Source organism: Siniperca chuatsi, linkage group LG2, assembly GCF_020085105.1.
Source record: "Siniperca chuatsi isolate FFG_IHB_CAS linkage group LG2, ASM2008510v1, whole genome shotgun sequence".
NCBI lineage: Eukaryota > Metazoa > Chordata > Actinopteri > Centrarchiformes > Sinipercidae > Siniperca > Siniperca chuatsi.
The window spans coordinates 23926895-23942858 of record NC_058043.1 but is presented as its reverse complement, the minus strand read 5'-3'; the positions used below and the strand labels follow the sequence as shown (position 1 = coordinate 23942858).

The window sequence follows — 15964 nt, the reverse complement described above, 5'->3', positions numbered from 1 at the left end:
GGGCCCCACCCTGACAAAGCAGACACGCACATGCGAATATGGCTGGAAAACAGCTCCTTTGCTGGCTACAATAGCACTGGCAACTTGTCTAAATGGTCACTCGTGATAATATAGATCATATGGTGGAAATGGCATGAAAGCTGCAGTCAGTGTTCCAAGGCAAGAATGTGGAGCAAAAGTATAAAAAACTGTTGTTGTCAGACTGAAGTTTCGACGCAGAGCTGCATGAGGATGAATATCATTGCAGTAGGGAAGAACAGACAGCTGGGTAAACTCAGGAGTGATGTCATTAGTCAAACTTACTCTAATAGGCTATCTGTGCTGACATTGTGCTGTTAATACACTTTATTGTCACATCAAAGTAAGCCAGGAGAAAAAAAGCATGGCACTTTAACAACACTGAACTGGTTTCATATATTAGTCACACTGTATTCTGCTTCATTCTACTTACTTGTCTCTGTTTGGTTTTCATTTATCTGCCTTTTATTGCAAACTAACATGCCCTTTACCTATTTGCAACTAAGAATCTAGAGGAGTGCAAGAAGGGGAGAAGCACAAGCAATGATCGTGTATTTTGCTGTATTTGTACTATATTTGTCTATCAGGAGCACACATGCTTTTTTTAAAAATCAACAATAAACAACAAACCCTGGTTTAAAGAAGTCTGGATACTGTTGGATGATTTTGTTCAAAGCCACATTAGGCGTTATTGTCAGACCCTGATGACATATTAATAGAACATTAGTGCAATATCCCTCAGTACACATATACAGATGATTATTTACTGTTTATTTGGATCCCCTTTCATTGTTACCTTGGTGAAAACTGCTCTCAGGGTCCATAAAAGTAACAATAACAGTAACACAGTAATCTTTAGTACTTTGCCAACTTTCCTTAACTTGACAAGGCGAAAGGCAGCAAACTTGGTCACCACAAGCTGCTGCCTCACACAAACACAAAATGGTGAACTGCTGTTCAATGCCAACACATGAACGATAAGCCTCCAACTGTCTGATTGTAACCACAGCTCTGCCATACAACAGATGTCAAAGTGATTTGACATGTATCAGTCAAACAGGAAGCCCTTCCACAGAGACATTTACACAAGAGCGAGCACGAAAGGAAACACTGTCCAGATACATACCATAGGTTTGATTGTGAATGTATATCCTCAATATATATGCTGCTGGGTATACTACTAAGATGCTCTCTTGAAGCTGGTTCACCTTAGATTCCCGCTGTGGAAACACTTTAATCCACAGTGTATGTCAAGCACACACGCATGCGCGCGCACACACACACACACACACACACGTAAATACACATACAGAGACACACACCCAGCTGTGAAAATCTCCGCCTTCTTGGAAGCGACACAACAAGCCTGTGCTGTTCAGGCTCCACCTCCTCAGCCACAAGGCAGAAGAGCAGGCTCAGTCCGATTGGACAGTCGGACACACAAAGACCCACCCACTGCTCACTGCCTGCCAGGAAAAATATATAAGTCAGCTGAAGGAAACTTTGGGCTGGGTCAGGGCGGGCTTTGTGAGGAGTGGATGTTGATGTTCGATAACAGACATGATGGCCTACATCAAGATATTTGCAGATAGAGATAGTGTGGAGGCAGAGTTGAAGTTAGAAGCAGAAGTAGATCTGCTGCTGCTGCAGTGTTGTTTGGCAGCCTCTGGGTGTGTCTGATAGACTCACTGCTTAGGAATGCGTGTGTGTGTGTGTGTTTGTGCGTGCGCGCGCGTGGCTGGAAAGAAAAGACGAGAGGGAGGGGGGATCACATCACACATAGCCCAAACCACACCCAAAGACAGCCAGAGTAGAGGAAAAGGAACAACTGTAAATTCAAGAAAGACACAGTTAGAAGGAAGAGACCGTAAACAAGATGAACAGCAACACAGGTTCGGACATGTTCTCTCCGGCCTTCACAGCTCCTCACAGTAGCCCCTGAACAAAGGAACAGACAGGAAACACAGCTTCTGGACAGCAGCCAGAAATTATGTAAGAATTTCAGAACCACATGGCAGTGTAACCTTTCCCCTCTCAGCACACACACACTTTCAGCATTCAGTGATTAGCTGATAGTTCAGTACCTGCTAAAAAGGTAATACAGAGACTTTTAAGTACTTCTCAGTTAGAGCACTGCACACCAGAAAACATGTCCGACATGTTAAAAGGGGAGGGCTTCGGGAGAGCACAGCACCCCCCTGTGTCTAAAAACACTCAGAGCACTTGGGACGAAAATGAATGGAGGATTGAATGAATTTCATCTGAAACTACTGTGTAGGCTCACTGCGTCTGTCAACTGCTGTTTTACGCTGAATGAACACAAGACTGGCATACACTGTACTGTGTTTTGTCTCTGCACCATAACACTGCAAGACTCCATGAACTAATATAAAATGTTATTTTTGAAGAAAATATAGATTTTAGTCATGATTAAAAGGACTGTCCCTGGCTATAAATTTGAGGCTGTTTAAAGCAAAGAAACAAATAAAACAACAAAAAGTGTTGTTTGGTGTTATTTGCTGTGTTAGAATTTGGCATGATTGTAATTGTGAAAATATGTAAACAGACAGATGCACTTTCCCTCATATATTACACCACAATTAATTCTAGCAATAATTATCTTCTTCATGAATAGACTTGTTTAAACCTCAGCCAAAGCAAACTGATGATTAAGACACAGGATTACCTTGAATAAATATACACAGAGTTCAGAAATGAGCACGGTAGATTTTCAGTATTTTCTTCTTGAGAATAAAGGTCTGCCTTGTTTCAAAATTCCTCTGACCTTATTCTTTTTGTCTAAAAATATCTTTAAAAAAGGACCAGTAGGCATACCACAAATCTCTTCAACCTGTTACACAATCCCTGCTCTGGCATCTCCCTGGCAGAAATATTTGTGTCTGTTTTGGGACCTTTCAAAATAAATCTTCTCTAACAGCTTTGCCCCCACTGACTCCAAAAACACAACAGGGCCTGCCTTCTGCTTTTGTGTTTTTGACTCTGTGAGTGTTTAAGTGTGTGCGTGCACACACAGGTCACTGAAACAATGTCACACATCTTGAATGCCTGTTATGCTTACAAAGGATTGCACATAGCACGTCGAGACAGAATAGTGGACCTCATAACAAAGGACATACCAACCCATTTTCCGCCCTCGGTGAGAATGTACAAGCAGTCCTGTGTCAAACCTTCCATGTTTCATCTCTGTAATAGTAACCCAGGTATTTATTCACATCTGTCTGCCAATACACTAGATGTTGTAGTGGTCCATGAAGAGTCCAAGTCAGTGTTGCACCTTTGACTTTATCTTAGAGCAAGCCTTTATGACCACTCCTAAATACCATCTCAGAGCTGGGTTATAGGTGCAGAGTACTTGTTTTCATATTTGGCAGCATAGGCCATACAGTACTCACAGGTTTGTAAGAGGGCAAAATACTGTGCTGTCTCCGTTATCATTGGTAACCGTCAAACAAGGCATAGACACTGCTACTTATACCCCTGAGAACTGCTGTATGTTTAGTATTGTGAAGACCTATGCTACTGGTCCATGGTCTATGAATGTACTCTACTGCACCTCCAATATTTGTGTCCTTGCACTGTTCTCTTCTACGTGGACATAAATAAATTGTTAATATGTGTAGGTCTGTGTGTGTGTGTGTGTGAGAGAGAGAGAGAGAGAGAGAGAGAGAGAGAGAGAATGTTTTTGTGAGAGAGAGAGAGAGAGTATGTTTTGTGAGAGAGAGAGAGAGAGAGAGAGAGAGAGAGAGAGAGAGAGAGAGAGAGAGAGAGAGAGAGAGAATGTTGTTTTTGTGAGAGAGAGAGTTTTTGTGAGAGAGAGAGAGAGAGAGTTTTTGTGAGAGAGAGAGAGAATGAGAGAGAGAGAGAGAGAGAGAGAGAGAGAGAGAGAGAGAGAGAGAAGAGAGAGTTTTTGAGAGAGAGAGAGTTTTTGTGAGAGAGAGAGAGAGAATGTTTTTGTGAGAGAGAGAGAGAGAGAGAGAGAGAGAGAGAGAGAGAGAGAGAGAGAGAGAGAGAGAGAGAGAGAGAGAGAGAGAGAGAGAGAGAGAGAGAGAGAGAGAGAGAGAGAGAGAGAGAGAGAATGTTTTTGTAAGAAAACATGCATGCTTACTGGATCCAAATGCCTTACTTGGTAACCCCTGGTAACACTTGTCTTTGTTGACAACTAATGAGCTAAAGCAGAACGTGGACCCACCGGGGGTTTCATAGTCTGAACTTTTGATTCTGTTTCTAGGAGCTCACAGGAAAAACTCTATGTCGGAGGCTGTAAGGTGTCATGATTCTTAAACTAAGTCTACGGGAAAGCACAGGACTGATGTTGTTTGCTGGCGAAGAGATCGCAGTGAAAATCACAGAGGGGTAGAGGCATGTTTTGCCAAAAAGCTCTGGAGGTTATAAAAGACTATGAATCAGGTCTTGTCCGATTATGAACAGTAGCTGCCAGAAGGAATCTGTGTACTCAATGTGAACTTTTAAATCCTGCAAATGAAAGACCTGTTGTCAACATGTGTGCTGACTGTGCAGAAACAAGTAGGAATAATGTAGAGGAGAGGAGCAGCCTGGATCACTTGACAAACCAGATTGATCCTCCTTTAAGAAACACGGTGACATGGATTAAACCTGTGACGGTAGTCGATCTGAGTAACAATCAAATTACTGCCTGTAATGGGATCACTGGCAGTGATAGACCTACAGAGAATCACCACCCAGCTCTGCAACTCTACAGAGCTTTTTAGCCCGTGTTAGCTAATTGTTTTGGTTTTAATGTTACGGCTCTCACCAGCCTTGTTTCCAGCAGCGATGGCAGCTGTTTCTTCAGCAAACAAGCTGAGACCATGTCAACTTTATAAGGCCATCATATGTCAGAGCTAATGCATCTGTCTGGCTTCAAGTTCTTCTGACCCCTCGTGGACAAACAAATCGATTAATGCAGCTATTATTACATACAATTACATACTTATTTGGCACCAAGTCTGTCAGACCGACGGTAGTTTACATTTTCAGACTAGTCTCAACTTTCATCAGGTGAAACTTTACTATGTATGGCTTAGCTCAACATCCATTAGCTTCAGCTGCATTGTGTAGAGACTCAGCTGTGCTTTGAGCTTAACTGTAACACTGGCATGTTAACATGTGACATCTGATTATTAGTTTAATCTTGTTATGACTTTTGGGTATCACCAGGGTCATTAGGATTCATTAGTAGATATACATCTGGTAATCCATACATTGCATTATCATCATGATATTTCACTCTGATGCAATTGACTACTCAACCACCCTACATCACCATGCCTTGAGCCATGCTGCTAGTTTGACTAAAAACACTGGTAATTAATTATCCTTAAAATCTACTCTTTAACAGTCACACACTGTTAGCTACATGATATTGTATCTGTCAATGCAAGTGATTGCATATCTTTTCCTTGAAATTAAGTTTTACGTAGTCCGTTACACTCCTTGGATTCATCTATTGAGTTTTTGAAATGCAGTACAAAAATGGTAACTTGTATGAATCTGCTCTGTCTGCATCAACCTACATGTAACTTTCTCACTTTTTTCCTCACATTTTTCCTATTAGGGATGTTCCTTAATCCAAATGCCATATTTGGCAAAACATAAATAATGTATTTTATTAAAACATTTGTCCATTCTCAACTTGTTTGACTATTATTTTGGAGTGCTGAAAAACACAGACCAAACAAGCACTTTAGCCCTTATCACATATTCTTTACATCACTGGTGAACATTGTAAAGCAAACAATAGCGTTATTGTCGAATGTGTTATTCCTATTGTCTAGGCAGCCATATTCATTTCACTATCGCACGTAAATCGGTTTGTTCTGACTCGATACTTGTTTTAGCTATGGATTCTATTACAGTGAATATCTTTATTTTTATTAAGGGTGCCATACCATTGTGTGGTCATGCATTTTAAGGTGCAGGCTAATAAGTCTGAACCACTACTGACTTGTGAGTCAAGTGAGATGCTCTGAAATCTGAGATGGCCGGTGAGAGAGCACACATGGCCACAATAAGAAGGATCATGTAAATTTGACAGCTCCATTCATTTAAAAAAATCTTCGTTTGTCTCTCTTTTTAACTATTATAACACATGATTGTAGAATAATGACTTCAGTGCATCAATAACCTTTACAACAAGAGTGACGACGATGAAAAGAATCAATAAGTTCAAACCAGTTTTATATTAGTTCTTAGGTGAAAATACAAATAGTGACCCCTGTGAAACTCTCCTTCCTGTGTGCATCTATATCCCCCACACTTGCAGTAAACTATAGATGTCCTTTGCTCGGCTGCATGTCCACGTACCATCTCTAAATTTAGCACTGCACTTTCCCCCTGGTTTGTTGACCCACATTTCATTGAAAACACACAAAAGATAACATGCAAAAGAAATTGCGTACCTTTCTCTACTTACCTACAGTATCCACTGTCAGTATATGTTAGATAGGGTTTATGTCTTACATCTGCACAGTAAATAAGCCTCACACTACAGGAAGGGACAGAATAAATCTTTGGAGCACAAGAGCCACAATAACATCAGGATATAGTTGGGATTTGTCAGCCATTTTAAAAATTAGCTCATAATGATCACAAGCTTGCTAACATGTCATCATCAACTTAAGCTTGCCAAGCTCATGTGTTTATGTGAAGCAATACCAAGAATCTAAATCATTATATCACATTACAATTCCAGTAAGCATCAGGCTACTGGGTCTTCATTACCGATCCTTACTTGTCAGGACAAACATCATGTGGCTACGAGCACCAGCTTTTCCTCAAGCATGGGAGATGTAAACAGACAGCGCATTCTCAGGTGAGCCAAGATGCCTGGAAACTCTCCCAGAGTTGCTTTTATATAACTGACGTGACAAAAGCCTGAGAGCAATGTTTGAATCGGCAGTCAATTCAAGCCAAATAGACAGTGAAGTGAGAAATCTGACGAGTCCAGATGAGTGCTGGGAAATAACACACAGGCTGCCGAGGGGATAAACACCCAACATTTAAAAACACATTTAACAGGAAATGGAAGGATAATATTTAGCTGCGCAGGATATGTGTCAACAAAAATGTCTGTGTATTTATGCTCACATGTACACAGTGTCCTCTCCCTCTTTTTCTGGTACAGACACACACACAGCCTGGGGTATATTAGGTAGTGCGCCACCATTTAAAACATTTTATTTAATTTTGTTTTTGCATATATTCAGAAACCTTTCACATAAGTGGCTCCAAATAGCAGAGAGAGTTATAGTAAATGGCTGTTTATGACATTTGAACTTCAGTATCCAGACATCTTGTGACATGATGTCAGTAAACTGCACATGACATACGCTCATGCTAACCAGTCCAGCTAGTCTGTGGTGATTTATATCAATGGATAACAGAGGAATTTGTCATTTCCTGACAGCGGAAAAGGATACATGCATGACATCAGACTTTCTTTTGGGCAGAGTCAGTACTGAAGCCCAACTTTGTGCTTTAGGCCAATACAATAAAAACAACCAGTGTGAGAACCTAGCTCAGGCAACTTTTAAGTTGATATGTCGTACTTGTTAGCAAACAGTTGCTTATTTACACATCCAGCCGTTACAGAGCAACATTATCATTCATATGGAGTCCACCTTGCGAATGTAAGCCCAATGCTCAGTTTTTGTTCTCTACCAACTCCTGAAGGAAATATCTGGCTCTTTAGCTGCTAAATGCTCCGCTATGTTCACCAGCTAGCTGCTAACTGTGTGTCTGCTGTTTGGTGCTAAACAGGTAGTGTACAGTGGGTTTTAGAGCTTTTTTACTGAAAACAGCTGCCTGCTGCAGCCGAAAACGTCACTATGAGAGCGATGAGAGTGAACCAAAACAGTAAAGTTATAGGCCGGACAGCTAAACAATGAACTGAAACTCGCTATCGAGCTCTGTAAAGCCGAGGGGAGCTGCAGATTCAGGTGATAATTCAACATGCTTCAGCGTGATACTGGGCTGGATAATTCTCTGTAGGTCCATTACTATGAGTGACCCCTTTCAAACGGTCACATTGTTTTCACATTGTAATGTGAGGCACTGTTATTATAAAAAAATCACCTATAGCTACTTTAAGTAATTTTGAATTTTGAATGCACAATTTTTACTTGTAATGGAGTAATTCTACACTGTGGCATTGTTACTTTTCAATTATAAATCCACTGTGGTGTTGTCAGTTGTATCATCACAGCATGCAAACACAAGTGTCAAGTGTTCTGGAAGTGTGTGTAAGTGTTCAGCTATTGTCTTCTTGTCATTTTTAGACTTTGTTCTGACAGTTATGCATGTGCAGTCAAGATTTTCCCAGTGGCCATTTCCTGTCAGTCTAATGATTGTGGTACCAGATGAGAGCGAGCTGCAGGGGAGGCACAGTGCTGCAGCCCAGAGTTGGGAATTTTTGGCCCAAAACACAATAAAAAACCTCCCACCAAAACTCTGAAGGCTATCTGTATGCAGTCTGCCTCACAGGATTGCTATTTAACCTTTAACACACACACACACAGCTCTGATAACAAAGTACTGACATCAGGACAGCCAATGTAGACCTGTCACATATCACACAGTCGCTTTCTCTGTGAAAATGTAATAAAAGATGACGCTGAGGCTACAGGAGATGCAATTCTAAGTTGTGCAAAGAAAAAAGAACACTTTTTCCAGCTACACACCCTTTCAGATTCCGCAATGTGCTGCTCCAGATTATCACAGGAGACTGCTATTTGGGCGAGACCTAAAAACTCAAAACCCTGTCCTGAAAAATACCAAACGTTATGTTCTTCTTTATGGAAATAAAAATCAGGAAAACACACCACAATCTCCTTTGAAACAACCATCTCTAACAAGGATTTATCCACGTTGCCTGTGGTTTGGTGCCTGGTGGCAAACACTGCAGGCCTTGTGTCCCAGACTTGGTTTAATAGCTCACTACTGCAAAACACAAACTCTGGCTTCGAACCCGCAGAGGCTGACCAGGAGTCTCACATTCCAGCAGAGCCAGATACAGAGAGAGAGAGAGAGAGAGAGGGAGAGAGAGAGAGAGAGAGAGAGGGGTCTGACTTGGATTGGAGCCTTCTTATGTGTGTTTCCCCTATGTCCTTTGTTAAACATTAGTAAAAACAACAGCATACAGAGTAGACTAACAGAACTAACAGAAAAACTACGAACAAACATTATTAACACACGTAGGGGACTTTTATACTTGCAGGCTTAACATTAACAAAACACACGTGGATACTTTTTGATTAGCTGCTCAGCACATACCATTGCACAAACATACACACATAGATGTACACACATTTGCACACACCTGCTCCTCCACGGCCACATCCTGCAGCGCCGGGCTGTCCCGTGGGCCTCTGATCCAGCTCAGTATCTGGCCCATGTTGGCTAAAAAGTGCCTCCGAGTGTGTGTGCGGGCGGGTGTGTGTGTATGTGTGTGTGTGTGTGTGTGTATAGGTCTGTCAGCCTCTGCCTTGTCTGTCGGCTTGCAGCATGTTTCCGACAGGCAGGGAAGGGAATGGGAGAGAGAGAGAGGGGGAGGGCTGAGGGACCGAAGGGGGGCGTGGTCTGGGAGCAGAGGGGGCCGAGGGGAAGGCTCAGATGTGGAAGTAACAAGAGTCCGGGCCGTAACTCTCTGGGCTATAAAGGGAAGTGAGCTGACTGTGGACTGACACCCACCTGATGAAGGGCCACATCTGAGCTGCTTCTCAGGGGAAACAGATACTGCTGTAACACACACACACACACACACACACACACACACACACACACACATAAAAATATGCCTGCATGTGCAGATGTGTAAAGCTATTTTTTGCAGTGTAACGTATCTAAAACACCCACCCTGTTTTATGAAACAATATGAGAGCTACTTATCAACAAGCACACACCCAGATGTGTGATGATATACAGGCTCTTGAGCACACACACAGGTACAGAGACTCACACATGATTATGTACACGCAGCAATAAAAGATAACTTGTGCAGCCACTCTGGCTACCTAACCGCCTTTGAGAATAAAGGGATCGGCCAGACTTCAGTTTTATATTACATAAGTTATTATATCTGCTTCAGCTATATGCCAAGAGAGACTGAGCACTAAAACGTTCAAGCTTATCCGATATTACACTGACATCGCCTCTTGAGGATAATAGCAGGGAATGATATTGATTAAACCCTGGTTATTTCAACATCTGGTCACCAGGTCAGAATGTCAATGACTATTATCTGTGGTAAACGGAGGGGATTTCATCAAAACAGCCTGGGCGCAGCAGCAAACCATGTAATTATGAAACATAAATGTAGGGAGTGTTTCTAGAGAACACATGACTAGTAGATTTACTGAAACTTAAAGCATGGGTGTTTGCTTCCTGAACCTTTAGGTGTAGTACTTTTTAATTAAAGTGAGAAGCTTTACTCTGAACTTTATTTGAACAAAATATTCTGCAAACAACAAAAGTGGAAAGACGACATTACATTCTATACTACCTTCTACTATGAAAACACAAATATAGGCTGTGTGGAAGAGGTGTATTCAGGTGTATCCGGGCCATTACTGTCCTCCCATTGTTTTCATGTCATTTGCTGAAAAGGCAATGTGAGTGCAAAGTGCAATTCCAGTCATAGCTCTGAGGCTTTACCTCACCTATCACTTGGGTGTATTGTGCGTCCTTTTGGGCAGTTCTTGGGTGGGGTGTGCAAACAATGCGCTCTTTGAGTGAGTCTCTGTGATGGAATCAGTCTGTGCTCTGACAGCCAAGCCTTTCACTTACGAGTGTTTTAGTAGCACACCTCCAGAGAATATGGAAATACTGCATTCTATTATTAATGAGTTTAAAGCAGCCAGACATAAAACTTGTGTTTGTGCAGCACACAGGTTGGCGCTGTGAGTTGTCCCTTTAAGCATGCCACATGGAAGGGTTTAAGGATGCAAAGTATCATTAACTGTGATTGCAACCTGTAACATCACAGTAGGTGCGATATGATGCTGAATCTGAATGGCAAGAAACTGTTGGCTTTCTTTAAAGAATTAAGACATAAAGACAAATTAACAGTGAACATGAATGATAAAAGGACTATTAAAACTCCATTAATACTCCATTCCAGAGGCGCGCCTCACCAAGGGGACACAGGAGAGTTGGAGGGGTGGGAGGATTGAAAACCTCTGCTATATTCAATCTGATCAGCCAGTGTGTTCGCTCAGCAGTGGAATGAAGTCATGCAAGTTTGCTTTTCTATCCCTTTTCTGTACCAGAGGACTGTAAAAAAAAAAAAAAAAGCAAAGACAAAGCACGTACAGCACAGGCACATACACGACCCTACGGTATGTACGTAATTGCACATGTGCAAATGCTCATGCTTGCACGTGTGCACACAGGCACACACAGGCTTTTGCACAATCCCCCCACAGCATGGCACACCCCCTGTCAGACAGGCACACCTTGACGTGCCAAATTAACCCAGCCTGTAAAACTAGCTGGTGCACCATGGGAAACAAAAACAGATGTCTTGTACGGTAACCTCCCAAAGTAAGACATGAACCTGTATCACCTGTTTGGCGTGCGGTAGTGTCGCAAATTAGGTTCTTTCTCACCTGTGTCTTGAGACAATCAGATTTATTGACAGGAACAACTGATAGTGTAAGCTAGAACATTTAAAACAGGAGTGTTACCTGAGAGAATAAAGTGAATGAATGAACATGCCAGGGCCACATAAGTGTGCATTTGTAACTGGACTCCTCTGCCAAACTGGCGCTCTTCTTTATATTTAGACCCATGTCATAATACAGTCACCACTATCTCCACCACAGCAGTTCAGACATCTACAAACTCTGCCCATCACCACCTCACACACTGGGTCGCCTACGTAGGGCCCTGTTCCCAGAGAGGCAGGGCTTCTGCACCAGCTAGACAGGAAATGTATGAACGATTAACAACTCTATAGCCATTTGCAGATACATAACCATAAACCTTTACATCACAGGAGTTGGTTCCAGCGGTGAAAGTCTGAAAATAATCTGAAGACGAATTCCTACTAAAGATAAGTTTTTACTAATAAAGATAAAAGTAGCTCAGGGATTTCTGAAAATACAAATGAGTTCAAGTGCTCAGGGTTAATAAAGGGCTGGAGGTGAGATTGTGCAAGATCATCAGAAACTCTAATTGAACAAGATCACAGGGGTTCTGATATTTGGTGACGGGGGAAAGAAGCAGGAATGTTAAGAGCGTGGGTCAACGGCACCTCCTCATCAACACAGTGAACACACTAACAACTGTCTCAGGCAGCAGGTATACAGACAAGCAGCTCCTATCTGAACAACCAGCATTTTTTTTTTTTTTTACGAGCTCACAGACCCTCAAGGGTGACTGCACTCAGCAGAGGGAGACAAACGCAAACTTAGAGTTCCTTCACATATATGTACTGAAATCCAGCACTGGCTTCAGAACAATATGCACTGATCTGCAGTAATGCAGGTCTGTAGTCATTATTCAAGCATTTCTCACATGCAAGCCCCTTTTTTTTAAAGTCCTACAATTCTTATGACCCCAACAATGTATACATTATTAAATATTTCAAACCTAGCACCCAAACAAGTCAGTCTTGAAAATTTACCACAACCCTTTCCGCTTATCAAGCTTATCAAACTGAAACTCATCTGCACATTTAGGCCAAAATAATCCCTTTTAAAAATCAATCTTGTAAGATTCTGTGGGGGGGGGGAACAACTGAAGGATTTTCTTCTTCGCTTTCAGTGTGCCTCTACGGGACAGCAGGAGGAGAGGAAGTCGGTACCTTCCCGTACCTGCTACTATGATCGGCTTCAAGCGGGGAGGCTCCTCTTCAAAACACACACACACACACACACACACACACACACACCCCACCTTGTTATTGTAAGTGCGAAGGCTTTGAAGGATGAATGAGTATTTGGTGATAAATTCAATGGAACCTCTGTACAGGATGCGGTGATGTCAACCCATTGTGTTGTTATTCATTTAACATCTGACAAAAAAACCATGTACAAGTCTTATCACCTTGTTGCTTTTCCTATCATGTTTTGTGAAAGTCTACCAAATTCAACTAATAAAAAGCAAACTTGCGCTGGTCAAATATATATGTTAGCATTGTATTATACTGTATTTAGGTATTTGTGTAAACAATAACAACTGTATTTTCATTCAAACAATACATTTGAATCTTTTTACATCTGATCCTAACCTCGAGGAATACCTGAGACTAATTCAAAGATGAAGCAAGTGTGCGTGTTGAAGCCTATCTCAGTTTAAACAGTAACACACCCTCATATATAAACACTATGAGTGTGTGTGACACAATATGGGCAAAGCTCTTACATTAATTTATTTCGATTATAAAAGGTTCTATTGTGTAGCCTGTGTGTTCAGCAGAGCTCAGATACTTCCAGACTAGTTGTGCTGGTTTTCTGCAGTAAAAGCACACATGCAGCGTCTCTACTGGTGCCAAGTTTTACTTAAGAGACTTTAAAGTGTATTGCCAGAGGGTCAATCAGAAGAGAGAGGAGGGTGAAAATCAGCAATGTACTCACGAAACTCATCCAGTATGCTGCATACGCCATGAGGGAGCAGGAGGACGAAAACACTGGATACGAAATAAAGGTTCAACCCTGCTCTGCCACTTTCTCCTGCCCTCACCGCAGGATCTTTTAGCTCATGCCTTCCCAAGCAGTGTGCCACTCCCCACACACTCACTTCAGATGATTATGACCCAAAGCGGTCTGTGCTTCTTGCCGTCTTCTGACTCAGAAGATTACAATGACAGATTACAATTGTCTAGCAGGGTCTCCGGATCTTCTTCCGCATTACCAAAGAATAATCAAGCACTGACCTCTGACCTGTGTGTGTGTGTGTGTATATATATATATATATATATATATATATATATATATATATATATATATATATATATATATATATATATATATACACTCCAATCCAAGGGGTTGGCCAATTTGGTTTTTTTTTTTTTTTTGGTTTTTGGGGTTTTTTTTCCAGCCATGAGCAACAGCTGATATATCGATTCAGTGATGATGCTGATTTATAGACAAGGTTAATCGATCCGCAGCAGAGTTAAACTTATTGCTTACAAACAGCAACTTCCAGTGCAAATAGTTTACAAAAATACGCGTCACATACGCTCCAAAATACATACAGTATATAAAATGTGTTTTACTTTTATACGTGGATGACTGCAATCTTATGAGCGTATGAAAACTATTACGATGTTGTCCTGGAATAAGCCATTTGGGTATTTTGGAGATTATTTGCATCTTTAAACACATTCTGAAGTCGTACTATCCATTTGCTCCGCATGCCCTGCTATGCAATAAAAGAGAACACTTACTTCTTTCGCCTCCTTCGTGGTTTTATGGTGACCATGGCTTCTCTTCTTGTGTGGCATCTTTAAAACACGAGTGGATGAACTTTCAAGGTTTCCTTCTGCGCCCTCAGTCCACAGTCCTTTGTTGGAAATTTTGAGTCAACAGGCTGATGATCTGTCCCATGGAGCAAAATATGTCGCCCCTCCCGCTGAGAAAATGTTCGTGTTTGATGATTGATCAAAGTAGTTGGCAGAAGCAAAATGTTTAAGCCAAAAGTGTGTGTGTGTGTGTGTGTGTGTGTGTGTGTGTGTGTGTGTGTGTGTGTGTGTGTGTTTAAGATAGAGCTGCAGTAAGATCTTGTCCTTTATCAGACTGAGGTCTGAAGATGTTCAGACAGACAAGATGCTAATATACAGATTTGACATCAATTTGATTATGTGAATTCTGAGAGAGTAAAAGGGCCAGTGTGAACTAGGTCCACATAAACTGCTTTAAGTGCGTGATTCAGTGCACGTGAAGAGATATCCGTGTATTTTTTTGCGCTTGGAATCAACATGTAACACTTACTTTCTGCAGGAAGAGAGATTTTGTTATATTTGGCAAGAGGGAACACGCCCCACAGCCCCAGGAAGAGTTGACTCACCGCTGATGTTAACGCTCTCCCTCTCAGTGAGCTGGCGCCTTTATGTGGCACAATGCTGCCCCCTGGCGGGTAAAAGAGGGACTGTGTGAGTCAACATTAAGCCACCGCAGGACATTCAGTCATTCTGTCTAATGTAAAACAACATCTAATAAAATGAGCTGCATCATTTTAAAGCACGGTCATACTGCTGATAGATAGAACCTGATGTTTCAGTAGCTTTTTGAGGCAAACATGAGGAACACTGGAAACAAAATCAGCCACGGTTAAGATTCTGTTTCATGCACTCATGTCACCAAAGTGTGAAAAATGCACCATCCCATTTTCTTAAAGCCCAAGGTGACATCTTTATGTTACTTTTTTTTTTTGTCTAAACAGTCCAAAACCCAAAGATATTCAGTTTACAACAGAGAAAAGCAACAAATGCTGGTATTTAAGAAGCTGGAATATTTGCCATGTTTGCCTGAAAAAATGACTATTTTGTTAATTAATGGATCTTGAATCTTGATTTTACACTTTTCTGACATTTTCTAGGCAATAATCAGCACATTAATGAAATGATTCGTTATGGTCCTGTGTTCTCTGCCAGTGTAATTTTTTAAATAGATGCACATTCTTAACACATTTATGTCCGCTTTGCGTTGACGGTTGTTCACGATAAGTAACGATGATAATGATAAAAGTGACAAATAAGCCTGACATAACATTTGTATTTTCATGCAGTAGGGGAGGGGATGTGAAAGACTTCCTACTCATACATCACATGCAGTGGTGATACTTGTACAGTCTGAGCACAAATGATCTACTGAAGCCTGAACCTAAACAAGCATTTATTTTTGAGCAAATTCATCCAACACATGGCTTAGTACGTCCCAGTATTTTCCTTCTGTCCTCCACA

General features: G+C 41.4%; 1 protein-coding gene across 47 annotated transcripts in view; it reads right to left on the bottom strand.

Moving 5' to 3' along the window:
- Positions 1–14992, bottom strand: part of cast (calpastatin) — a 39800-nt gene extending 24808 nt beyond the window's left edge. For 13 of the 47 annotated variants that reach the window (XM_044218957.1, XM_044218987.1, XM_044218980.1 and 10 more), the window contains exon 1: positions 9365–9588. In XM_044218957.1, the coding sequence (XP_044074892.1) occupies positions 9365–9451 (87 nt within the window). In that variant the 5' untranslated portion in view covers positions 9452–9588. Of the gene's footprint in view, positions 1–648; positions 664–1144; positions 1387–1884; positions 2066–6472; positions 6492–9364; positions 9590–13634; positions 13837–14449 lie in introns of those variants that run through there. The other 34 variants (XM_044218970.1, XM_044219067.1, XM_044219131.1 and 31 more) reach the window with 21 other exon arrangements.
- Positions 14993–15964: the final 972 nt, after the last annotated feature.